The 27,984-nt window shown below is 40.4% G+C and overlaps 1 protein-coding gene across 1 annotated transcript in view; it reads right to left on the bottom strand.

Moving 5' to 3' along the window:
• CD109 (CD109 molecule) overlaps nt 1–27,984 on the bottom strand; it is a 147,858-nt gene that overhangs the window by 102,673 nt on the left and 17,201 nt on the right. Inside the window, 3 exon segments of the mRNA XM_033217681.1 lie at nt 679–804; nt 5,645–5,875; nt 13,564–13,592. Of these exon segments, the coding sequence (XP_033073572.1) occupies nt 679–804; nt 5,645–5,875; nt 13,564–13,592 (386 nt within the window).

Raw genomic sequence — 27,984 nt, 5'->3', positions numbered from 1 at the left:
ATAGAAAAATATAAAGGTTTACATGTTATATACTAAATGACCAATTTATATCACATAAAACAGTTAAGTCCCATTACTTTTTAAAAGTGTTTATGTCTCATTGTATTTATGTCTCATTCATCTCAATGAATGCCCTTCATTTAGATTTATATGCCATTTAATGCCCTCCATTTAGATTTCAGAGCTATACAAGTCAGCAGCAAATAAACACAATAGGTGTAGAAGCTAGGGAGAAAGGATTGGGGATCAGAGGTTGGTGTGGTTATTTAAGTCACTGTTTCTTAAAACAAAGATAAAAGTAGGTTAGTCTAATCATTCATTAGGAGTCATTATTCTAAGGCATAAAATTTGCCAAATAATAGCTATGTATTCATTACTTACTTTTAAAACAATGCATGAAACAAATAAGTAAACACTGTGTACTAAAATGTCAAAATGTTTTAACCTTTACACATTATATCATAGAAAAAGACAACAGTGATGAAAATTCTAATATGTTAGAATGAATGCTAAATAAACCCTTGATAAACATCATAAGTTAAAAATAAACCACTTAAATTGTCTAAATGTTCACCTTAATTTTTTTCTCTTCATTGTATAAACGACCTTGGAGATATTTCCCCACCTGACCTAATTAAATCACTTTAACATTCCCCCAAAAAATATATTTATACTCACATTCACTTGAACTTGAATAGACCAGTCGCCAAGTATTGGATGGGAAGATAGCTGAAAAGTTTTGGAAATGACTCCAAGATCACTTTGTTGTGACAGCCACTGTTGGATCAAATTTGATTTGGGGTCCTAAAATGAAAACCAGACATGTAACTATGTAGAGGCTGCCCATGTGCACGTGCCTCCTATCAGGTTAGGAATGATGCCTTGCCGCATTCCCACCCAGATCCAGAACTTTACTCCAAAATATGACACAAGGATAGTTTTTGGAAAATGTAGGCTCTATATTACTAAAGAAGACAAATCAAAGTTTATTCTTTTCTCATATTTCTCCTAAGTTCATCTTGATTCTGCTCCACCTTTTAATTCCTGGCACCCTGTTTCCTTCTACATGAAACACTACCACACGTACATCACCAAACCCCTGGTGGTGGCAGTGGTGGTAGTAGTGTTCCTCCAAATGTACAGATTTGTTTGCAGTTTATTCCCAAAAGCCCATGCATGCAGGTCTCTGCAACTGCTGCATGGAAATCCCTCCCTTCCTTGTCCACTGGTAAAATCAGTTTCAGCTTCTTGCCTCCTATACATGCCTCCAATAGGCAGAGGTGACTGCTTCCTGGAAAGTCCCTAGTATATCTGGAGTTTCTCTCTCTTGAGTACATATTTTTGTTAAAGGCAGTAAAATATGTTTATTTTACATATTTTATTTTGCCAAAAATCTATATTTTATTATTCCCAACTAGACTGTGACTGAGAGCAGGGGTTGAATATTTTCCCTTAGTCTTATTCTCTAAACTTTGACACCTTTAGATGGCTCTGGATCTCTGTCAGATGCCTTTGAGTAGTGAGTGGGGCCAGTTATTAGAAACCAAAAGAAACCTCTCTCCCAGAGTGGAGATATGACAGTTAGGGGTAAGTACAATGCTGAGAACTGTGCAGAAAGCAGTCTAATAAGCCAGAAACCAATTGTGAAAACCAGAGACCAAAAGCAAGTCAAGAACAAGCAGGTTGCTGTATCCTTGGCAAACTCCTGGGCCAGGCATTGTAATCAGCAGTTGGTCCTACTGTGCCTGCCACGGCATGATGCATGGGAAGGCTATGAAGTTCAAAGGCTCAGGAACAAAGGAAGAATTACAAATAGCCAATAAATACATGCTGCCTACTAATTAAGGAAATACAAACGAAAACAATATGATATTGTGTTTCTTCTGTCAGGCTGACAGATAGAAATAATAACAACAATAATTCTTGGTGTTACCTGAAGTGTAGGAAAACGGAATGTCCATATTCGACTGAAACATTATGGTAGTGAGGGCATACATTTCTCCTGGACAATGAAGTCTGAACTGACTTCATGGATGACTTTGCACCTGGGGGATCTGGAGTGTTGGGGGTGAATGAGATAATTCCTCTGTTTTCCCACGCCTGTCTTGGACCTAGGTCTAACTGTCACCAATAAGGCAGAAGGAGAGAATGCAAAAGCACCAGAAGTCTACAAGGCACATCAGGATTTGAACCAGCCAAGCACAGTGGTGTCACAGCAAAGCCCAGCATTTACATGTGGTCATCCGCTGCTACAACACAGCCACATACAGTATGAGCGATGCCCCCGTCACAGCCAGAAAAGCTTCAGGCCAGAGATCCTGGAATAGTGGCCCCACATGCCCTTCGAGTCACCTTTAGATGGCTCTGGATCTCTGTCAGATGCCTCAACACAGCACACAGTACCTGATTGTCTCAAGCAGTAAGCTCCCTGGCTGGAGAATATGTCCGTGAGTACTATTTCTGGATTATGTGTGAAGGACATGTCTGTCCAGCATGTAGAATTAGAGAATTCAAATCACTCAAATAAGGTAGCCTCCTCACCTGGCCAGGGGTCAGATTCTGAGTTGGCCACCACTTCTCCAAAACAGAGTGTCAGGGCACAGTCACAGGATATACCCCTAAGCCAATAACACCTGTTCCCCTACAAGATCATTCACCCGTACCAACAACTTCTGAACAGAGAGGTCAGAGCAGAAACCAGCCATGCCAGCTGCCACCGCAGTGTCAGAGGCACTCATTTCCATTGTGGCTAGAGGAGGCCAGAAGCGTGGGAGACATAGGTTATGTTTTTTTCTACTGCTGAAAGGCCTTGAAGCCCCTTTCCCTCCTAAGAAGACCAATTATCGGGGCATGCAAAATCAGTAATACCCAAAGATGGCACGCGGTCACCAAGAACAACACTGAACACTCTGAATGTGCTGTGACAGTCAGTACCTTAGCTACTACATCCTGCAGCCATTCCTGGCTGGGCAAGATGGGCCCCAAGTTAACTCTCAAGTGCACTTCTCCACATCAGCCTGCAGGTGGTGCTGCGCCAAGGAGTACAACTGTCTCATTCAGGGGCTCCAGTTAGGCTAAGTCCCAATTTTTCTGAAAAGTTTTGCCAAGACACCAATTGTCTGTTTTCAGCTGAAGGAGTTCACATCAGTGCTCCCACCTGGCCTCTGCAAGTTACAAGGAGGAAGGTAGCTAGACCTGAGTCCACCTTAAGTATCACCTCCCAGGTACAGAGACAGGAGTATGGCCACCCCTCACTCACAGTTCCAAAACACTTTGGGTTCCAGGTAGAATTTTAGTTTAAACTCCCCTCCCCTGGCCAAGAGGGTCCTATCAGTACCAGAGCTAACAAGAAGAATGTCTCTCTGAGCCCTTTCCAGAAAGCCAAATGTGGTCTGCTAAGTCCCAAACTGCACAGAAGAGCCCAAAGAATCTGCAAATCAAATGTTCAAAGGAAGATACCAGCGCAAAGAGGCAGAACTATGAAAAGGCACAGACTATCCAGAACCAGCAGGGTTAGTTCTGGGTTAATGTCTAGAACAGGTAATTTATGCAGTGCTTTTATTTGCCTGCAATAGAAGGAAGCATTGAATGTAAACACCCACAGATAGCCAGACATTTATTAAACCATCTATTGTACACATACTCTCTGGCATACAGTAAGCTCTCCATATATGTGGATAAATGATGAAGGATGGTATGAATGGAGCCAGTTCAACTCTGCTCAGAGGGTGACATGAATTTAGAAATGCTATTCACTATGTCAACCTGCCTTATAAACATTCCATTATATAGCAAAGGCAAACTCTGAAATAATGCTAGTTCAATTCAAGAAATATGCATTGAGCACCATGGCAACCAAAGTGGTACTGGCTACAAACATATCTTGGCTCAAAGTTAAATGTATACATGTTTATTTGATTTGGTTTTGTTGTTTTAATTTATAACAACAAATAAACTAAGAATAGGAAGATACCAAACTAAAAGGCCTACTTTACCTTCCACACTATGTTATTCATTAGAATATTTGGAGTAACCAATGTCCTGAGACTAAGGAGGTTCCCAGGACCAGAGACTTTTCAGTTTTAAAATCAGGGGCATCCCAGGCAAACTGGGATGTTAATCACCCTATTTCCAAGTAATGATCAAATGTCCAGTGTTCTTCTCTGTTTAAATATAGAAAAGCAGGCCCAGCTGGATCTCAGTTGTCTTCAACTTGATTCTCACAGGAAAGCACTCAGTGTGCTAACCACAGTGCCTCCAAATCATCAGAGTATTAAGCAGCAGAGACAAAATTACTACCTTTCAAAAGGAGTTCCTAAAATAATAATGGTTAACGTTTAGTGAGCATGTACTATGTGCCAGACACAGTTCTAAATGGTTTACTTGAATTATCTCACTTAATCTTCATAAAAACCTCGTGAGGTTTTATTATTATTACACATTTTCTAGATAAGGAAACTGAGGTTCTAGAAGGTTAATAAATTTACCCAGGATCACACAGCTAGCATCTAGCATCTATTTTTCTTAGAGCTGACAGTGATCCTTTTAAGATGTTAAGTTAGATTACATCAAGTCTGTCCTCAGAATTCTCCAGTGAATTCTCACTTCACTTAGCGTAAGTTTCAAAGTCCTTATTATGGTCAATAAGGCCCTGCATGAGCCCCACCCTAACCCACCTACTTGTATACGACCTCATCTCCTAGCACCTGTCCCCTCCCTCCCGGGGCTCCAGCACACTGCCAGCTTGTTGTTCCTCCAATGCACCAAACAAGCTCCCCATCAAGGCGTTTCCATGTGCTTTCCCTTCTGTATGGGCTTTTTTTTTTTTTTTTTACTGCCTTTGGCTCTCTGCTCAAATCAGTCTTCCCAGACAACCCTAGAGAAAGCAACAAACATGCTGGGCACGGTGGCTCACGCCAGTAATCCCAACACTTTGGGAGGCCGAGGTGGTTGGATCACCTGAGGTCAGGATTTCGAGACCAGCCTGATCGACACAGTGAAAACCTGTCTCTACTAAAAATACAAAATTAGCCAGGCATGGTGGCACATGCCTGTAATCCCAGCTACTCGGGAGGCTGAGGCAGGAGAATCACTTGAACCCAGGAGGCGGAGGTTGCAGTGAGCCAAGATCATGCCATTGCACTCCAGCCTGGGCAACAAGAGTGAAACTTCATCTCAAAAAAAAAAAAAAAAAAGAAAGAAAGAAAGTAGCAAACACAAACTCTATCTCTTTTTCTCTCTCATACACCCACACAAATACAAATATATATCTGTCCCTTTATAAATACATATTTATATGTTTATTATGTCTGTCTCCTACTACCCAACTGAAAAATAAACTCAGTGTCAGCAGGGACTTAATCTCTTCTGTTCACTGCCCTATCGCTGTGCCTGGAATGCAGAAGTTTAATAAATGCTTGACAACTGTATAAATCAATGAAGACGCCAGGCCTGGAACTCAAGCAGGTCGACTCTAGAGGCTGAGCTCTTAACCCAGTGCTGCATGCACCACCTCTCTTCCTATTAGAGGAGTTCCATGTCGGGAGGGAAGCTTATCTTAGGTAAATTCTAAGATATTCCAGTGTCACAGAGGAGTTTAGTAAGATGGCTAGAATTCCTTGCTTCATTTCTGTCTGGCACTTACCTTAATGAGAATGTTTAAAGAGGTTTTGTAAGGCTTGAAATCTGAGAAGAGTGTAACAATGCGAAACTTCACTTCTTGTTTTGGCTTGTATAAGGCCTTGTCTGTTTGAATGAAGACAGATATTCTCTTGGTCTCAAATGATAAGCGTGTACTATTAGAGAATAAAATCTCATCCTGGGTACGTCCGGTTACATGTAGCTCATAAATCTCATCTGCACTGTTCAGAGGGAGCTGGGGGGAAAAAGAGATCACACATCAAGGTCTCATTATTTTACCTCAAAAATGTTTTAATTACAAGTTAGAATAAAAAACGTAAATACACAGTATTATCAAAAGTAACTGCGATGTTGAAAATTTGCCCCTGCCAGGCATCAGAGTTAAACAATCTGTTTTCCCTCTTTTAACATCCTGCAGTTTGCTCTCCAATTACATCACAAGGCTCCTGGAATGGGGGGCACATAGCCCACTGCTCTCCCTCTGCAGGAGTCACCTTGCCATTCCCTATTCCAAGTGCAAATTCATCCTCCCTAACAGTTATTGCAGGTCAGAATATCTAACATCCTTCAACCTTCTTTCCCACGATCACCCTATTTGAGGTAGTCAACTGATGAAAGGCTCTCTTGCACAAAATTTGTTTACTTGCTATATTCTCTCAACCTGTTTTCTGAGATGCATTCTCCTAATGCATCTTGTGCCTATGTGTCATAGTCTTGGTAGGGATGATGATGCTGCTACTTCTACTACTACTATGAATAACAGAAATCCTTCCCGGGCACAGTAACTCACACCTGTAATCCCAGCACTCTGGGAGACCAAGGCAGGCAGATCACCTGAGGTCAGGAGCTCCAGACCAGCCTGGCCAACATGGTGAAACCCCATCTTTACTAAAAATACAAAAATTACCCAGGTGTGGTGGCACGCGCCTGAAGTCCCAGCTACTCTGGGAGGCTGAGGTAGGAGAATCGCTTGAACACGGAGGTTGCAGTGAGCCGAGATCGTCCCACTGCACTCCAACCTGGGCAACAGAGTGAGAATTTGTCTCAAAATAATAATAATAACAACAATAATAACAATAGAAATCCTACCTTCTAGCATTAGCAGACCAAAGCCATACTAAGCAGTTTACCTGCAGTATGTCATTTTAATTCACGACAATCCCTCAGGTGGATATTCTTATTAAAATCATTTCAGGCCGGGCGTGGTGGCTCAAGCCTGTAATCCCAGCACTTTGGGAGGCCGAGACGGGCAGATCACGAGGTCAGGAGATCGACACCATCCCGGCTAACATGGTGAAACCCCGTCTCTACAAAAAAAAAAAAAAAAAACTAGCCAGGCGAGGTGGTGGGCGCCTGTAGTCCCAGCTACTCCGGAGGCTGAGACAGGAGAATGGCGTAAACCCGGGAGGCGGAGCTTGCAGTGAGCTGAGATCCAGCCACTGCACTCCAGCCTGGGCAACAGAGCGAGACTCCGTCTCAAAAAAAAAAACAAACAAACAAACAAACAAAAAAATCATTTCAGACACACACACTACACACACACACACGCACAGACCTTGATGTGGTAATTTTAAAATATGTCCAAAATTTTCTTACTTTCCTCCTTTCAAAAGGTGAAGCCTAATTCTCCCTAATTCTTAGCGATTTGCTTCTAAATCCTAGAATTAGGCTAAGTCAGAAAAAGAATACCTTCTGCCCTGTTGTCTCTCTTTCTCGCTTGGATCACTCACTCTGGGGGAAGGCAGAATGGTGTGGTAAGGACACCAGAGAAGCCTGTGGAGAGGTTCACATTGGGAGGAACTAGGGCCTCCCACCAACTACCACCAACCACATGTCAGCCTAGTGAATGAGCTGCTTCACAGAATGTCTCAGCCCTGGGGAAGGCTTCAGATGACTGCAGCCCTGGCTGATATTTTGATTGCAACCTCGTGAGACTCCAAATCAGAAATGCCCAACCATATTGCTCCCAATTCTTCACCCACAAAGACTGTGAGAAGTAATAAAAGTATAACTTATTGTTGTTTGACACACAGTTTTAGGGTTGCTTAGCAATAGATAACTAGCATGCTTGACTTTTAGTTGATTTTCATATTAAAACTGAGGTCCTGAAACTATATCCTGACTCATTTTTGCAAATAAGTTTTGTCTACAGATAGCTCAAAGAGGATTTTCCAATAATAGCAGACATCAGAATGCTATCAATGTGGTTAAGAATATGAAGAAAGTTCTAATCCCAGCACTTTGGGAGGCCGAGACGGGCGGATCACGAGGTCAGGAGATCGAGACCATCCTGGCTAACACTGTGAAACCCCGTCTCTACTAAAAAATAGAAAAAACTAGCCGGGCGAGGTGGCGGGCGCCTGTAGTCCCAGCTACTCGGGAGGCTGAGACAGGAGAATGGCGGTAAACCCGGGAGGCGGAGCTTGCAGTGAGCTGAGATCCGGCCACTGCACTCCAGCCCGGGCGACAGAGCGAGACTCCATCTCAAAAAAAAAAAGAAAAAGAATATGAAGAAAGTGCAAGAAACCATTGTCAACAATAAAATGGTCAGCAGGAAGTATTTAGGGAGAAGAGTACTGATGTCTGCAATTTACTTGGAAATACATTTAAAAATAAGGTGAATTAATAGATGGATAGAAAGATGGGTAGATGGATAGATGTATGATAGAGCAAGTATAGTAAAATGTCAACGGTAGACCCTAAGTGGCAAGTATAAGGAGTGTTCATTATGAAATGTTTTCAAGTTTTTTCTATATTTGAAAAGTTAATAATAAAATGTTAGGAAAAACAATCAGTGTGTTACCTTCAAATGACTTCTGGTGTCAATTTTTGCTTTTCTTCAATAAAGAAGTTTTTTGTTTTGTTTTGTTTTGTTTTGTTTTGAGACGAAGTCTTGCTCTGTTGCCCAGACTGGAGTGCAGTGGCTCAATCTCAATCCCACCTCCTAGGTTCAAGCAATTCTCCTGTCTCAGCATCCCAAGTAGCTGGGACTATAGGCGTGCGCCACCACGCCTGGCTAATTTTTGTATTTTTAGTAGATATGAGGTTTCACCATGTTGGCCAGGCTGGTCTCGAACTCCTGACCTCAAGTGATCCACCCACCTTGGCCTCCCAAAATGATGGGATTATACATGTAAGCCACCACACCCAGCCTAAAGAAATATTTATTGAGCACCCTTTGTGTACCAGGTTATCCTGGGTACGTGAGATACAACATGAACCAAAGACCTGTTCCCTGGTAGAGCAGAGAGTCTAGCCTGGAACTTGCAATCTTAAATTCCATTTTCTCAAGTGATACTTCAGTCCTCAGACTCTTTGAATCAGATTTTCTAATATTATAAATAAGAAAATATATATATAATATTCTGTTTATAAGCATATTATATTCCTGTGCCAGGAAACAGAATATTATATGCTTATAAATGGCATCAACTTCTAAATATTTCATGTTTAAAAATATATTTGATGGGATTGCTCTTCATTCTTTGATATAAGTTTATCATTTTTAGTGGCACAGAGGTCCCAGAACAGATGCTAGATTGAAGACTGATGTCAAATTAATGACACAGAGGCCTAGAACTAAAGAAGCCTATTAACCGCAAGCAGCCTAAACAGTCAAAGAATTAAAATAAATACAAATGTGCCCAAAAACATTTTATTCTACCTCCTAGTCCATCCTCCTTCAGGGAGCTGACACTGACTCAGGGGAAACATTATTGACTATCTTCCTGCTCTTTTGGGTTACCTTAACTAATTTGCTTTTTTAACTTTTCCCTGTTAAACACCCCACCTTGCCATATATAAAATTTAGGTAATTTTGGATCCTCAAAGACTCAGTGTTAATCCCAGAGAGGCCATCCAGAGATGACAATATGGGCCTTGGTGAATCATTAGACCTGGGTGCCTATACGAAGCATGGGGCATCACCACATATCTTGGGGTGTCACCACACTCTCTGGGTGGTGCTCCAGAGTCTTGCGGTGTCAGTGCAGACCTCAGTGCTCCATTGTTAACAATGGGGGCACATAATGAGACTGGAGAAAAGATTATTGACTTTAAGCAATTTTTATGAAAGTTTCTCTCTCTGTGCCTGATCTGGAATGGGTTATAACCTGCCCAGAGTAGAGTGGACACCATGAGGTAATAGAAGCTCCTGCATCTTTACTGGTAAGTTGCCTTCTGCCTTCTTGGGGCCACAGTTATTGAAAAGGGTTCCCAAAATTGGTGGGGGTGGGGGAGGGAAAGCTGTTCCTTGATAAGTGACTTCCACAGTTCTTACACAGGAGTCAATTATTTACCCACAGAGATTTTGGACTCCTTGACCAGAGGGCACAGGGCTGGAGGAAGGTGCAGTTCCCACAGTGAGAGGCTGTCTGAAAGCAGGACAAGAGTCTGACAATATCCCAAAGCTTTGCCCAACAGAATATCAATCAGCCTCTGGATTGGGTTTGTTGATTCTCACTTACGCACGTCTATTTTGTGTATACATAAATGCAAACTCTCTGAGGAGATGATAGCTCTCTGCCTAGGATACATAAGGTAAGCACGTTCAAAAACATTCTTGCTAGACCAATAAATAAGGATTACTTATTCTAATCTGGGCTGTCTAAAGCCATTTCACCTTCTCTGAAGGATTCATTGCTATAAGGAAACTGAGACAACACAATAGTATTTATCCTCATATACTTCAGGAATAATGCCAGTTACTAAACATAATGGAGACAATTTTTCAAAATAAAATTGAGAAATCTAAGATGATAGTTTCCATTAAAAATATATTAGTAATTATACTTACACAATAAAAATATTTCTAATCAAATAAAACTACTCCCTCATTTGACAAAGAGAACAAAATAAGTTTTTCTGCCATATTGTGTACAAAACAATAATATTTATACTGTCTTAATTTATGTTTTTTATTTACTTCATATTGAGGATTATTTTAGTGTCTTGAAGTAAAATGAGTAAATCAGAAATAAAAAACACATTTGTGTTAATACACTCTTGAAATACTTATATTTTACACTAAAAAGCCATAAAGACCTTAAAAATAATTTAAAATATTACGTTTACAAATGTCAGAATGCAAGTGCACTTAAAACGTGGTTCTATTCACAGGTATGTTCTCCCTGGGGAAAAACAAAAGTTGGTTCTGCTTTAATTGAAAACTCATTAAAATGCAGAGCCTTCTTTTTTTGTCAAGCATTTCAAATTTGTCCATACACTTTATTTCTGTCTTTCAAACCATGCTTTACTAAAAAGAGATACACTCCAAAATACAATCTCTAGTAAAGCTTTCAATAAATAATAGCTATATTTATATACAATTGAAATGGCATAATATTAGAGACAAATACTGGATGTCAGAGTTAGTATTTCATATACTTAAGACTTAAAAGAAGTACAATAGGCTGGGCGCAGTGGCTCACACCTGTAATCCCAGCACTTTGGGAGGCTGAGGCAGGCGGATCACCTGAGGTCAAGAGTTCAAGACCAGCCTGACCAACATGGCGAAACCCTGTCTCTACTAAAAATACAAAAAAAATTAGCTGGGCATGGTGGTGCATGCCTATAATCCCAGCTACTCAGGAGGTTGAGGCAGGACAATCTTGAACCCAGGAAACAGAGGTTGCGATGAGTCGTGATCACGCCACTGCGCTCCAGCCTGGGCAACAAGACAGAAACTCCATTTCAAAAAAAAAAAAAAAAGAAGTGTAGTAGACAAATTTCTAGTTAATAGTAGCTCAGACACGTACAGTTTATACTAGTATCACTGAAAGAAACTCTCATGATCTTGCCCCACCTTCTCCTTTCAGCCTTTCTACACTTCTGGTATGTGAAACTGCAAACTCCTTTAACGAAACCAGACAATTATTGTACTTTAGGCTGTGATTCCTGAGCTTAAACCCCACCCTCCTTCTGCTATAGGGCAAATATATGACACAGGATTTATCTTCTTCTTACCACTGGAATACCCTTTCAACAAAGTTCTGCACACAGGCCCTGGGGCCAGTATCTAATGTTTTAGGTTATTTTAATGCAATCTAATGTTTTATTGCCACAAAGATTATAGGGTTTTTTTCCCCTACTTCTTCCTGCTTATGCCTTTTTTCCTCTGCTTTCTATTATTAGCAACAGTATATTTCTTAGGAAAGGAAGTACAAATATAATAGGTAAGAAACAGAATAGATATAGCATACTAAGTAATTTTTATAAAGTATTGTTTGAGAGTACAATATTCTCTATGAATCCCCCAATATAAATGTGGTTTCTGAATGTGCTTGACAAGTAACTTTCAAAAGGTACTAAGTGGACCAGGTGGCTCACTCCTGTAATCCCATCACTTTGGGAGACCAAGGCAGAAGGGATGCTTGAGCCCAGGAGTTTGAGACAAGCCTGGGCAACATAGGGAGACCTGTTTCTACAAAAAATAAAAAATTAGCCAGGCATGGTGGCACATGCCAGTAGTCCCAGCTACTTGGGAGGCTGAGGTGAGAAGATTGCTTGAAACTGGGAGATTGAGGCTGCAGTGAGCCATGATTGTGCCACCGAACTCCAGCCTGGGCAACAGACCAAGACCTGTCTAAAAAAAAAAAAAAAAATTAAGGTAATGCGCAAACCTGGCTTATGAGGTAATACTGATACTAATCAAGCATGCAATGTGTCAGGGCCTAAGTCATTAGTCATCCGTTCTCAGAAAACTACATATATCAAATTGCACCTGATGTTGGATGCTGTGGTTTACTGTACCGTACATTAAGCATGCAAAGCCCCAAAACAAAGCATAGTAATGAAAGTATAAACTTCTAAATCAAAGCTATAGGAAGATTCATTCACAAACATTTAATAATCAGGTTTTATGAATCTCTCAACAAAATAATAACCCCTTTCCATTTCTATAGCAAGTGCTACAACACTTCCCCATCTCATTTCACTCCAGGACATGTTGTGAGATAAAGATGGTATCTTCATTCTCTTTTCCAAGGCCAGGGCTATGGTGAGGTGAGTGAGGCACTTGTCTAAGGTGCAAAATTTAAGGGGGTACCAAAAAACTTAGCAATCAAGAAAATAATATTTTAATACAATATTTTAAAATACCAAAATTAATGCAAAAAATTATAAACAAAAAAGTCAACATTTTAAACAAAGACACGGTCAATCTTACAGATTTTTCCTTTTGCCTCAAGTTCTAGTATGTCTCAGCATGGCGCTGCTGTTTTCAAGGACAAGGAAACTGAGGAGCAGAGTTCCACACTAGAAGGCTCATTACCACAGAAGTAGGACCAAACCAGTCCAGATGCCTTTTTTTTTTTTAACTTTTATTTTAAGTTCAGGGGTACAAGTGCAGATTTGTTACATAGGTAAACTTGTGTCGTGGGGTTGCTGCACAGATTATTTCATCACCCAGTTGCTAAGCCTAGAACCCATTAGCGATTTTTCCTGATCCTCTCCCTCCTCCCTCCCTCTACCCTCGCGTAGGCCCCAGTGTCTGTTGTTCCCCTCTATGTGTCCATGTGTTCTCAGCACTTAGCTCCCACTTATAAGTGAGAGCATGTGGTGTTTAGTTTTCTGTTCCTATGTTAGTTTGCTAAGGATAATGGCCTCCAGCTCCATCCATGTTCCTGCAAAGGACATAGTCCCGTTCTTTTTTATGACCAGTACAGATTTCTGTGCTAATAGTCCAGGCCAGTTTCCTTCAGTGAAGTCCTCTATTTTACAAGAGGAAAATCTCTGCCAAGAGTTTGAAGAGCCTCATAATCAATCTCCTTGAAATAATATTATTCATAAATAATCTGAAGGCTGAACTAAACTCAAGCCAAATTTATGTGAAATATGTGAATTGACATAAAATCCAATGAAATATTTATTTAGCTCACTGATGCAATATATTTCTGAAACCAAAATTTTTAAATGAATACTTACTGATGGAAGAGTAAGAGTCTTAAAAGAACCTAAAAGGAAAACAGAAAAGAAAACAGAGTTAGCACAATTTGAATATGATGATAGAACACAAACCTTCCAAAACTCTCCCAATACTCTTATATGTGTAGATGGAATCATAAATACATTTGGTCAAACCAAAATAACATTTAAATGCCCAGAAGACCCAATAAATTATTACATATCTTTGTGCCAAATGATTAAAAATCAGAATTAAAAGGGTATCAGTGGGCGAACCCAAAAAACATTAAGTTCTGCTTCTCTTTGCCATTATTATTTCTGTTGTCATGGTGCTGCTGCCCTTGTTGCTATTTTAAGATTATACGTGCTTGCGGGGCACTTCACTGTACAGTAGTAGCCTGAGATTTATTTCTTGTTCTCAAACCCTCGTGATAAAAGAAAAAAGGAAGGCATTAGTCATGTCAGGGGTGAGCTGGGACTCATAACTGACTCATGAGTACTAGGGTGATGCAGACGTTTCTTCATGTAAAGTTTCTATACATAGGACTGCTAATTAAACTCATGCTAATTTCTCATCAGATCCATTTATTTCTGGGGGAAAAATGGTTTCATGTTAAAAATAGTATTTGTCCAAAGTTCCTATCGAAGATGGCAGGCCCTTGGGAAATAAAATGGAGCAAAGATGATTTTAAAGAAAGAGAGGGAAATAATAGGCCTCGGTTCCTTCATTCATTTAAAAACTAACACAATGTGCAAGAGAGACGTGGTCCCTCTCCTCCAGGAAGCCAAATGGGTCTATCAGGTGAGAGCAGAGGCACTAGGGCAAAGCACAGTACACAGCAGGGGTTAAGCAAGCGGCATCTGGAATCAGACCACATCAAGAATTTGATACATACTGGCCCGTCCTTGAACAAATTACCTGATTCTCCAGCTCAATTTTTTTCATCCATAAGATGAGGATGCTAACAATCATACCAATCTCATGAGGTGGTTGTAAGGAATAAGTGTGTTGATACCTGTAAAGCATATAGAACAGTGCCTGACACATAGAAAACACTTGATATGTGTTAGCTATTATAGTGTCAAAAAGCTTGAAGAGTTTTCCATTGGGGATGTCAGTATGCCCCTATAGACATGGTCTTCAAATTTTTATGATACAGTATTCCATCAATAAAAACACTTAGTATACCTTACCGATGTCAAATTACATTTATAAAATTATATACATGTATTTTCTCAACCAAAATATTAAACATTAGAAAAACTTTAATTTATAGCCAGGCACAGTGGCTCACACCTGTAATCCCAGCACTTTGGGAGACTGAGGCAGACAGAACACCTGAAGTCAGGAGTTCGAGACCAGCCTGGCCAACATGGCAAAACCCCATCTCTACTGAAAACTACAAAAATTAGCCAGGCATACTGGCATGCCTGTAGTCCCAGCTCCTTGGGAGTCTGAGGAAGGAGGATTGCTTGAACCCAGGAGGTGGAGGCTGCAGTGAGCTGAGATCACATCACTGCACTACAGCCTAGGCAACAGAGCGAGACTCTGTCTTAAAACTAAATAAATAAAAAGAAAAAGAGAAAAACTTTAACTTCTTAGCTTTGCTTAATAAAATAATAGAAATAAAAAGTACTACATCTTCTACTTCCATCCTTATAAACGGTCTTATATACTCTTAGATGTGTGCACACCCACTTTGAAGACTACCACCCCAGTGGGCCACAATGAAATACAAGTATGTTTTCGGGAACAGATAAGTAACTCATCACCATCACTTACCACCTAGCACAGATCAGTTTATCTAATAACTGTCATCGTAGGAAGCAAAGAGCAAGATTCTTAAACAACAGGATATTGAACATGGTGTTTCGAAAAGGTGAAGAAGGAAGTATCGTGGAACAGATACATGTAGTACAGGTAGGAAAAGGAGCACATTGGAGGGATGAAGGGAAGGCACCTACAGAAAATGATGCCAGTGTCTAGGGTTGTAGGATATGGAGAAATTAGCCATATGAGCAAGGAGGGGTACAATGTTACAGGCAGAAGAGCAGCAAATGCAAAGCAGTGGAGATCAACCTGAGTCTACCAAACCAAAGAGCTGGGTGAACAAAGACCACAGACAGAAAGAGAACAGTAGCCAGGAGGCTTGGCCCGATCACAAAGGGCTCTTTGGACAAGATGAGTCCTCACCAGGATTATCCCAGTTGACACTGTTATTCCAGCATCCTGATTTAGCATTGTCCTGGATCTTTTTTTGGTTAGCAAAATATTATTCTAGGATGGGTTTAATGTGCACATAAATTAACTTTGAAAATGTTTTATTCTTTTTTTAATTGACAAGTAATAATTGTATATATTCATGGTATACCACATATAGATGATACATGCATACCTTATGGAATGAGGTATACTTTATGGCATGGCTAAATCACACTATTTAACATGTGCCTTAGCTCACATAACTACTTGTGGAAAGAAACAATTAAAATTTACTCTCAGCAATTTTTAAGTATACAATATGTTGATATTAACCATAGTTACCATGCTGTGCACTAGATCTCTTGAAATTATTCCTCCCATATAACTGAACTTTGTGTCCATTGACTGACATCTCCCCATTCCTTTCACCCTCTGGTAACTGCCATTTTACCCTTTGTTTCTATGAGCTCATCTTTTTCATGCTCCACATATAAGTGAGATCATGCAATATTTGTTTTTCTGTGCTTAGCTTATTTCACTTAACATAATGTCCTCCAGGTTCATCCATGTCACTGAAAACGACAGGACCTCCTTCTTTTATAAGACTGACTAGTGTGCCATTATGTATATATAGCACACTTTCTTTATCCATTTATCCATTGATGGACACTAACATTTATTCCATATCTTAGATATTGGGAATAACGCTGCAGTGGATGTGGGAGTGCAGATATCTCTTCAATATACTGATTTTACATCGTTGGATATACACCAGCTGTGCTTTTGGGAGTATCTTACCTTGTAGGAAGAAACTTCTGTTCATTAAGCTTACTTTTAATGGGAAAGATTTATTATATTCTATACTGAATTGAAGTGAAATTGAAAAGCCCCAGGATATTTCGGCAAGTAAACTTGGTAAAACCTTCAAAGGAACCATAAATAGAGACAATTTACAGGACAAATTTTGTCCTGTAAAAACATTTGTGAAAAGAAGCATGGGGCTCTGCAAGCAGACTTTGTGAAATATTTGGGTTGAAACATTTAAACATTGCAATACAGGGGTGATGGTGGATGGAATTGAGAATACCATCCATATAGCAGAATTTGTTCTAATCTTACCAGGTACCTCAGTATGTGTGGAGAAGGTGTCTTCTTAATTTAAAATATTATGGTCGGGTCACTTCAATATTAAAACAAATAATGGGTTACAACCTACTGAATAAAACAAGAATCTATGAGTTCATGCTGATATACAATTAAATACATGACTGAGTGAAAGAGAAGAAAGAGTTATTCCTTACCACAGAATTCCAACTAATAATTGTAGAAGGAATCATGGAATTCAAAAATTTCACAACTATCACAAAAATAATGGCAATAATCAATCACCAATCTAGCGTGTATAGGCTAAATGAGAATTGTGAGAAATAATCAATCACTGTTGTTTTAATCTACTAAATCTGGGGATGGCTTGTTTCACAGCAACAGTTGATTGGAACACTTCAGAAATGAGCAAGATTAACTAGCAACTCTTTAAAGCTGCTCAGTCACATACAGGAGCCTCTAAATATATGTGGCTATTGAGCCACTGAAAAAAGCAGCAAGTGTAAAATACACCCCATACTTCTGAGACTTACAACCAAAAAAAATGTAAAATGTCATGTCAATAATTTTATAGTGATTAAATGTTGAACTAATAATATTTGTAAATTATTGGGTTAAATAAAATATATTATTACAATTAACTTCACCTGTTTCTCTTTTTTTTAGTGTGGCTACTAGAAAATTTCCAATAACTTACGTAGTTGACTTATACTTGTATTGGACAGAACTGATTTAGGGGATAGAAGACTTAAATTTGTGTTTAGCAACAATAAAACAACTAACAGATCAGACAGAATGCAACTTTTTAGTTACATGAATGAAATAATAATAATAATAGTACTTACCACCTACAGAGTGTTCTAAAGCATTACATATATTAATGGGTTTAAAGCTCACAACAGGGGGGCGGAGCAAGATGGCCGAATAGGAACAGCTCCAGTCTCCAGCTCCCAGCGCGAGCGACACAGAAGACTGGTGATTTCTGCATTTTCAACTGAGGTACTGGGGTCATCTCACTGGGGAGTGCCGGACAATCGGTGCTGGTCAGTTGCTGCAGTCCGACCAGTGAGAGCTGAAGCGGGGCGAGGCATGGCCTCACTGGGAAGCGCAAGGGGGAAGGGAATCCCTTTTCCTAGCCAGGGGAACTGAGACACACAACACCTGGAAGGTCGGGTAACTCCCACCCCAATACTGCGCTTTAAGCAAACGGGCACACCAGGAGAATATATCCCATACCTGGCCGGGAGGGTCCCTCGCCCACGGAGCCTCCCTCATCGCTAACACAGCAGTCTGCGATCTAATCGCAAGGCAGCAGCAAGGCTGGGGGAGGGGCGCCCGCCATTGCTGAGGCTTAAGTAGGTAAACAAAGCCGCTGGGAAGCTCAAACTGGGTGGAGCTCACAGCAGCTCAAGGAAACCTGCCTGTCTCTGTAGACTCCACCTCTGGGGACAGGGCACAGTTAACAACAACAACAACAAAAGCAGCAGAAACCTTTGCAGATGCAAACGACTCTGTCTGACAGCTTTGAAGAAAGCAGTGGATCTCCCAACACGGAGGTTGAGATCTGAGAACGGACAGACTGCCTGCTCAAGTGGGTCCCTGACCCCTGAGTAGCCTAACTGGGAGACATCCCCCACTAGGGGCAGTCTGACACCCCACACCTCACACGGTGGAGTACACCCCTGAAAGGAAGCTTCCAAAGTAAGAGTCAGACAGGTACACTCGCTGTTCAGCAATATTCTATCTTCTGCAACCTCTGCTGCTGATACCCAGGCAAACAGGGTCTGGAGTGGACCTCAAGCAATCTCCAACAGACCTACAGCTGAGGGTCCTGACTGTTAGAAGGAAAACTATCAAACAGGATGGACACCTATACCAAAACCCCATCAGTACGTCACCATCATCAAAGACCAGAGGCAGATAAAACCACAAAGATGGGGAAAAAGCAGGGCAGAAAAGCTGGAAATTCAAAAAATAAGAGAGCATCTCCCCCTGCAAAGGAGCGCACCCCATTGCCAGCAACAGATCAAAGCTGGTCAGAGAATGACTTTGACGAGATGAGAGAAGAAGGCTTCAGTCCATCAAACTTCTCAGAGCTAAAGGAGGAATTATGTACCCAGCGCAAAGAAACTAAAAATCTTGAAAAAAGAGTGGAAGAATTGACAGCTAGAATAATTAATGCAGAGAAGGTCATAAACAAAATGACAGAGATGAAAACCATGACACGAGAAATACGTAACAAATGCACAAGCTTCAGTAACCGACTCGATCAACTGGAAGAAAGAGTATCAGCGATTGAGGAGCAAATGAATGAAATGAAGCGAGAAGAGAAACCAAAAGAAAAAAGAAGAAAAAGAAATGAACAAAGCCTGCAAGAAGTATGGGATTATGTAAAAAAACCAAATCTACGTCTGATTGGGGTGCCTGAAAGTGAGGGGGAAAATGGAACCAAGTTGGAAAACACTCTTCAGGATATCATCCAGGAGAACTTCCCCAACCTAGTAGGACAGCCCAACATTCAAATTCAGGAAATACAGGGAACGCCACAAAGATACTCCTCCAGAAGAGCAACTCCAAGACACATAATTGCCAGATTCACCAAAGTTGAAATGAAGGAAAGAATCTTAAGGGCAGCCAGAGAGAAAGGTCGGGTTACCCACAAAGGGAAGCCCATCAGACTAACAGCAGATCTCTCGGCAGAAACTCTACAAGCCAGAAGAGAGTGGGGGCCAATATTCAATATTCTTAAAGAAAAGAATTTTAAACCCAGAATTTCATATCCAGCAAAACTAAGTTTCATAAGTGAAGGAGAAATAAAATCCTTTACAGATAAGCAAATGCTTAGAGAGTTTGTCACCACCAGGCCTGCCTTACAAGAGACCCTGAAGGAAGCCCTAAACATGGAAAGGAACAAATGGTACCAGCCATTGCAAAAACATGCAAAAATGTAAAGACCATCAAGGCTAGGAAGAAACTGCATCAACTAATGAGCAAAATAACCAGTTAATATCATAATGGCTGGATCAAGGTCACATATAACAATATTAACCTTAGCCGGGCGCGGTGGCTCAAGCCTGTAATCCCAGCACTTTGGGAGGCCGAGATGGGCGGATCACGAGGTCAGGAGATCGACACCATCCTGGCTAACACGGTGAAACCCCGTCTCTACTAAAAATACAAAAAGTAGCCGGGCGAGGTGGCGGGCGCCTGTAGTCCCAGCTACTCGGGAGGCTGAGGCAGGAGAATGGCGTAAACCCGGGAGGCAGAGCTTGCAGTGAGCTGAGATCTGGCCACTGCACTCCAGTCCGGGCCACAGAGCGAGACACTGCCTCAAAAAAAAAAAAAACAATATTAACCTTAAATGTAAATGGACTAAATGGTCCAATTAAAAGACACAGACTGGCAAACTGGATAAAGAGTCAAGACCCATCAGTCTGCTGTATTCAGGAGACCCATCTCACATGCAGAGACATACACAGGACCAAAATAAAGGGATGGAGGAAGATCTACCAAGCAAATGGAGAACAAAAAAAACCAGGGGTTGCAATACTAGTCTCTGATAAAACAGACTTTAAACCATCAAAGATCAAAAGAGACAAAGAAGGACATTACATAATGGTAAAGGGATCAATTCAACAGGAAGGGCTAACTCTCCTAAATATATATGCACCCAATACAGGAGCACCCAGATTCATAAAGCAAGTCCTTAGAGACTTACAAAGAGACTTAGACTCCAATACAATAATAATGGGAGACTTCAACAGTCCACTGTCAACATTAGACAGATCAACGAGACAGAAAGCTAACAAGGATATCCAGGAATTGAACTCATCTCTGCACCAAGCAGACCTAATAGACATCTATAGAACTCTCCACCCCAAATCAACAGAATATACATTCTTCTCAGCACCACATCGCACTTATTCCAAAATTGACCACATCATTGGAAATAAAGCACTCCTCAGCAAATGTAAAAGAACAGAAATTATAACAAACTGTCTCTCAGACCACAGTGCAATCAAACTAGAACTCAGGACTAAGAAACACAATCAAAACCCCTCAACTACATGGAAACTGAACAACCTGCTCCCAAATGACTACTGGGTACATAACGAAATGAAAGCAGAAATAAAGATGTTCTTTGAAACCAATGAGAACAAAGATACAACATACCAGAATCTCTGGGACACATTTAAAGCAGTGTGTAGAGGGAAATTTATAGCACTAAATGCCCACAAGAGAAAGCAGGAATGATCTAAAATTGACACTCTAACATCACAATTAAAAGAACTAGAGAGGCAAGAGCAAACACATTCAAAAGCTAGCAGAAGGCAAGAAATAACTAAGATCAGAGCAGAACTGAAGGAGATAGAGACACAAAAAGCCCTCCAAAAAATCAATGAATCCAGGAGTTGGTTTTTTTGAAAAGATCAACACAATTGACAGACTGCTAGCAAGACTAATAAAGAAGAAAAGAGAGAGGAATCAAATAGACGCAATAAAAAATGATAAGGGGATATCACCACTGACCCCACAGAAATACAAACTACCATCAGAGAATACTATAAACACCTCTACGCAAATCAACTAGAAAATCTAGAAGAAATGGATAATTTCCTGGACATTTACACTCTTCCAAGACTAAACCAGGAAGAAGTTGAATCCCTGAATAGACCAATAGCAGGCTCTGAAATTGAGGCAATAATTAATAGCCTACCAACCAAAAAAAGTCCAGGACTAGATGGATTCACAGCTGAATTCTACCAGAGGTACAAGGAGGAGCTGGTACCATTCCTTCTGAAACTATTCCAATCAATAGAAAAAGAGGGAATCCTCCCTAACTCATTTTATGAGGCCAACATCATCCTGATACCAAAGCCTGGCAGAGACACAACAAAAAAAGAGAATTTTAGACCAATATCCCTGATGAACATCGATGCAAAAATCCTCAATAAAATTCTGGCAAACCAGATTCAGCAGCACATCAAAAAGCTTATCCACCATGATCAAGCGGGCTTCATCCCTGGGATGCAAGGCTGGTTCAACATTCACATATCAATAAACGTAATCCAGCATCTAAACAGAACCAAAGACAAGAACCACATGATTATCTCCATAGATGCAGAAAAGGCTTTTGACAAAATTCAACAGCCCTTCATGCTAAAAACGCTCAATAAATTCGGTATTGATGGAACGTACCTCAAAATACTAAGAGCTATTTATGACAAACCCACAGCCAATATCATACTGAATGGGCAAAAACTGGAAACATTCCCTTTGAAAACTGGCACAAGACAGGGATGCCCTCTCTCACCACTCCTATTCAACATAGTGTTGGAAGTTCTGGCTAGGGCAATCAGGCTAGAGAAAGAAATCAAGGGTATTCAGTTAGGAAAAGAAGAAGTCAAATTGTCCCTGTTTGCAGATGACATGATTGTATATTTAGAAAACCCCATTCTCTCAGCCCAAAATCTCCTTAAGCTGATGAGCAACTTCAGCAAAGTCTCAGGATACAAAATTAATGTGCAAAAATCACAAGCATTCTTATACACCAGTAACAGACAAACAGAGAGCCAAATCATGAATGAACTTCCATTCACAATTGCTTCAAAGAGAATCAAATACCTAGGAATCCAACTTACAAGGGATGTCAAGGACCTCTTCAAGGAGAACTACAAACCACTGCTCAGTGAAATCAAAGAGGACACAAATGGAAGAACATACCATGCTCATGGATAGGAAGAATCAATATCGTGAAAATGGCCATACTGCCCAAGGTTATTTATAGATTCAATGCCATCCCCATCAAGCTACCAATGACTTTCTTCACAGAATTGGAAAAAACTGCTTTAAAGTTCATATGGAACCAAAAAAGACCCCGCATTGCCAAGACAATCCTAGGTCAAAAGGACAAAGCTGGAGGCGTCACGCTACCTGACTTCAAACTATACTACAAGGCTACAGTAACCAAAACAGCATGGTACTGGTACCAAAACAGAGATATAGACCAATGGAACAGAACAGAGTCCTCAGAAATAATACCACACATCTACAGCCATCTGATCTTTGACACACCTGAGAGAAACAAGAAATGGGGAAAGGATTCCCTATTTAATAAATGGTGCTGGGAAAATTGGCTAGCCACAAGTAGAAAGCTGAAACTGGATCCTTTCCTTACTCCTTATACGAAGATTAATTCAAGATGGATTAGAGACTGAAATATTAGACCTAATACCATAAAAGCCCTAGAAGAAAACCTAGGTAATACCATTCAGGACATAGGCATGGGCAAGGACTTCATGTCTAAAACACCAAAAGCAATGGCAGCAAAAGCCAAAATTGACAAATGGGATATGATTAAACTAAACAGCTTCTGCACAGCAAAAGAAACTACCATCAGAGTGAACAGGCAACCTACAGAATGGGAGAAAATTTTTGCAATCTACTCATCCGACAAAGGGCTAATATCCAGAATCTACAAAGAACTCAAACAAATATACAAGAAAAAAACAAACAACCCCATCAAAAAGTGGGCAAAGATATGAACAGACATTTCTCAAAAGAAGACATTCATACAGCCAACAGACACATGAAAAAATGCTCATCATCACTCGCCATCAGAGAAATGCAAATCAAAACCACAATGAGATACCATCTCACACCAGTTAGAATGGCAATCATTCAAAAGTCAGGAAACAACAGGTGTTGGAGAGGATGTGGAGAAATAGGAACACTTTTACACTGTTGGTGGGATTGTAAACTAGTTCAACCATTATGGAAAACAGTATGGCAATTCCTCAAGGATCTAGAACTAGAGGTGCCATATGACCCAGCCATCCCACTACTGGGTATATACCCAAAGGATTATAAATCATGCTGCTATAAAGACATATGCACATGTATGTTTATTGCGGCACTATTCACAATAGCAAAGACTTGGAATCAACCCAAATGTCCATCGGTGACAGACTGGATTAAGAAAATGTGGCACATATACACCATGGAATACTATGCAGCCATAAAAAAGGATGAGTTTGCGTCCTTTGTAGGGACATGGATGCAGCTGGAAACCATCATTCTCAGCAAACTATCACAAGAACAGAAAACCAAACACCGCATGTTCTCACTCATAGGTGGGAACTGAACAATGAGATCACTTGGACTCGGGAACGGGAACATCACACACCGGGGCCTATCATGGCGAGGGGGGAGGGGGGAGGGATTGCATTGGGAGTTATACATGATATAAATGATGAATTGATGGGTGCTGATGAGTTGATGGGTGCAGCACACCAACATGGCACAAGTATACATATGTAACAAACCTGCATGTTATGCACATGTACCCTAGAACTTAAAGTATAATAAAAAAATTAAAAATAAATAAAAAAATTAAAAAATAAAAAATAAAAAATAAGAAAAATAAAAAATAAAGCTCACAACAATACAATTAAGTATTATTACCCTTAATTTACAAATGAGAACACTGAGACACAAAGATGTGAAATGACTTGCCCAGGGTCACACAGACAAAAAGTACTGGGGCCAAGCTTCTGACCCTGGCCATCTGACTCATGGGTCTGAGCTCCAAACCACTGCTCTGCACTGACTCTGAGTATAAAAAAAAAAAATAGGCCGGGCGCGGTGGCTCAAGCCTGTAATCCCAGCACTTTGGGAGGCCGAGACGGGCGGATCACAAGGTCAGGAGATCGAGACCATCCTGGCTAATACGGTGAAACCCCGTCTCTACTAAGAATACAAAAAACTAGCCGGGCGACGAGGCGGGGGCCTGTAGTCCCAGCTACTTGGGAGGCGGAGGCAGGAGAATGGCGTGAACCTGGGAGGCGGAGCTTGCAGTGAGCTGAGATCCGGCCACCGCACTCCAGCCTGGGTGACAGAGCCAGACTCCGTCTCAAAAAAAAAAAAAAAAAATAGTTGTATGCACATCAATCAATGTGATACATCATATCAACAGAATGAAGGGCAAAAACCATATGATCATTTCAAAGGATACTAAAAAAAAATTGGTAAAATTCAGCACCTCTTCATAATAAAAACCCTCAAAAAACTGCATATAGAAGGAACATACCTCAACATAAAGGAGCTATATATGACAGACCCACAGCCAGTATCGTACTAAATGGGGAAAAACTGAAAGCCTTTCCTCTAAGATCAGGAAGACGACAAGACTTTCACCACTGTTATTCAACACAGTACTGGAAGTCCTAGCTAGAGCAATCAGACAAGAGAAAGAAATGAAGGGCATCCAAATTGGAAAGGAAGAAGTCAAACTATCCTTGTTTGCAAATGATGTAATATTTTAATTAATCTATTTTTTAAAGATAAATAGACACAGGGTCTCCCTATGTTGCCCAGGCTGGTCTCAGACTCCCAGGCTCAAGTGATCTGGACTTCCTCCACCTCCCAAAGTGCTGGTATTATAGGCATGAGTCAGCATGCCCAGCCAATATGATCTTGTATTTGGAAAAACTTAAAGATGCCACCAAAACACGATTAGAACTGATAAACTCAGTCTAGTTGCAGGATACAAAATCAACATACAAGAATCAGCAGAATTTCTATATGCCAACAGTGAACCATCTGAAAAAGAAATCAAGAAAGTAATCCCATTTACAATAGCAGCAAATAAAGTCAAATACCCAGGCATTAACTTAACCAAAGAAGTAAAAAATCTGTACAATGAAAACTATAAAACACTGATGAAAAAAACTGAAGATGACACCAAAAAAATGAAAAGATATTCCATGTTCATGGACTGAAATTATCGATGTTGTTAAAATGTCCATGCTGCTGAAAGCAATCTACAGATTTAATGTGATCTCTATCAAAATACCAATGGCATTCTTCACAGAAATACAGAAAACAATCCTAAAATTTTTATGGAACCACCAAAGACCCAGAATAGCCAAAGCTATACTGAGAAGAAAAAAAAAAAAAAAAAAGGAAGAATCACATTACCTGACTTCAAATTATACTACAGAGCTATAGTAACCAAAACAGCATGATATTGGCATAAAAACAAACACGTGACCAATGGAACACAATAGAGAACCCAGAAATAAATCCATACACTTACAGTGAACTCATTTTTGACAAAGGTGCCAAGAACATATATTGAGGAAAAGACAGTCTCTTCAATAAATGGTGCTGGGAAAACTGGATGTCCATATGCAGAAGAAAGAAACTAGACCCTATCTCTCACCATACACTAAAATCAAATCAAAATGGATTAAAGACTTAAACCTAAAACTGTGAAACTACTAAAAGAAAATTTTGGGGGAACTCTCCAGGACACTGAACTGGGCAAAGATTTCTTGAGCAATACCCTACAAGCACAGGCAACCAAAGCAAAAATCGACAAATAGGATCGCGTCAAGTTAAAAAGCTTCTGCACAATAAAGGAAACAATCAACAAAATGAAGATACAACTGAGAATGAGAGAAAATCTTTGTAACTACTCATCCGACAAGGGATTAATAACCAAAACATATAAGGAGCTCAAATAACTCTATAGGAAAAAAATCTAATAATCCAATTAAAAATGGGAAAAGATCTGAATAGACATTCCTCAAAAGAAGACAAATGGCTAACAGGTATATGAAAAGGCCCTCTCAACACTATTCATCATTAGAGAAATACAAATCAAAACTACAATGAGATATCATCTCGCCCTAGTTAAAATGGCTTTTATCCAAAAGACAGGCAGTAACAAATGCTGGTGAGGATGTGGAGAAAAGGGAACCCTCGTACACTGTTGATGGAAATGAAAATTAGTACAACCACTGTGGAGAACAGTTTGGAGGTTCCTCATAAAACTAAAAATAGAGCTACCATACAATCCAGCAATCCCACTGCTGAGTATATACCCAAAAGAAAGGAAATCAGTATATCAAAGAGCTATCTGCACTCCCATGTTTGTTACACCACTGTTCATAAAAGCTAAGATTTGGAAGTAAACGGAAGTAACCTAAGTGTCCATCAGCAAATGAATGGATAAAGAAAATGTATTACATGTACATGATGAAGTACTATTCAGCCATAAAAAAGAATGAGATCCTGTCATTTGCAACAACATGAATGGAACTGAAGGTCATTATGCTAAGTGAAATAAGCCAAACACAGAAAGACAAACTTTGCATGTTCTCACTTATCTGTGGTAGCTGAAAATTAAAACAATTGAACTAATGGAGATAGAGAGTAGAAGGATGCTTACCAGAGGCTGGAGAGAATAGTGAGGGGTTAGAGAGGAAGTGAGGATGGTTAATGGGCACGAAAAGTAGTTAGAAAAATGAATAAGACCTAGTATTTGATAGCACAACAGGGGGACTGTAGTCAGTAACAATTTAATTGCACATTTTTAAATAACTAAAATAGTATAACTGGATTGTTTGTAACACAAAGGACAAACGCTTGAGTGAACAGACACCCCAGTTGCTATGATGTTGTTGTTGACATTGCATGACTATTTCAAAGTATCTCATGTACCCTGTAAATATACACACCTTCTATGTATCCACAAAAATTAAAAATAAAAAAAAGAATCAGTTGTACTGTTGGTTTTATTATACATACTTTTTGGGGGGGGAGGGGACAGGGTCTCACTCTATCACCCAGGTTGGAGCACAGTGGCACAATCATAGCTCACTGCCACCCCAAACTCCTGGACTCAAGCGATCCTCCTGCCTCAGCCTCCCCAGTAACTAGGACTACAAGCACAGGCCACCACGCCTGGCTAATTTTTTTTATTATTTTATAGAAATGGGGGCTCATTATGGTGCCCAGGCTGCTCTCAAACTCCTAGGCTCAAGTGATCCTTCCACCTTGACCTCCCAAGGCCCTAGGATTACAGATGTGAGTCACTATGCCTCATCACTGCTTTTTTGTTTGTTTTTGAGACAGAGTCTTGCTCTGTTGCCCAGGCTGGAGTGCAGTGGCATGATCTCAGCTCACTGCAAGCTCTGCCTCCCAGGTTCAAGAGATTCTCATGCCTCAGCCTCCCATGTAGTTGGGACTACAGGCGAGCACCACCACAGCTGGCTGATTTTTTGTGTTTTTAGTAGAGACAGGGTTTTGCCATGTTGGCCAGGCTGGTCTCAAACTCCTGACCTCAAGTG

Source organism: Trachypithecus francoisi, unplaced genomic scaffold (genome assembly GCF_009764315.1).
Source record: "Trachypithecus francoisi isolate TF-2019V2 unplaced genomic scaffold, Tfra_2.0 Lachesis_group10, whole genome shotgun sequence".
In the NCBI taxonomy this organism is placed as follows: Eukaryota; Metazoa; Chordata; class Mammalia; order Primates; family Cercopithecidae; genus Trachypithecus; species Trachypithecus francoisi.
This window is presented reverse-complemented; position numbering and strand designations above follow the sequence as displayed.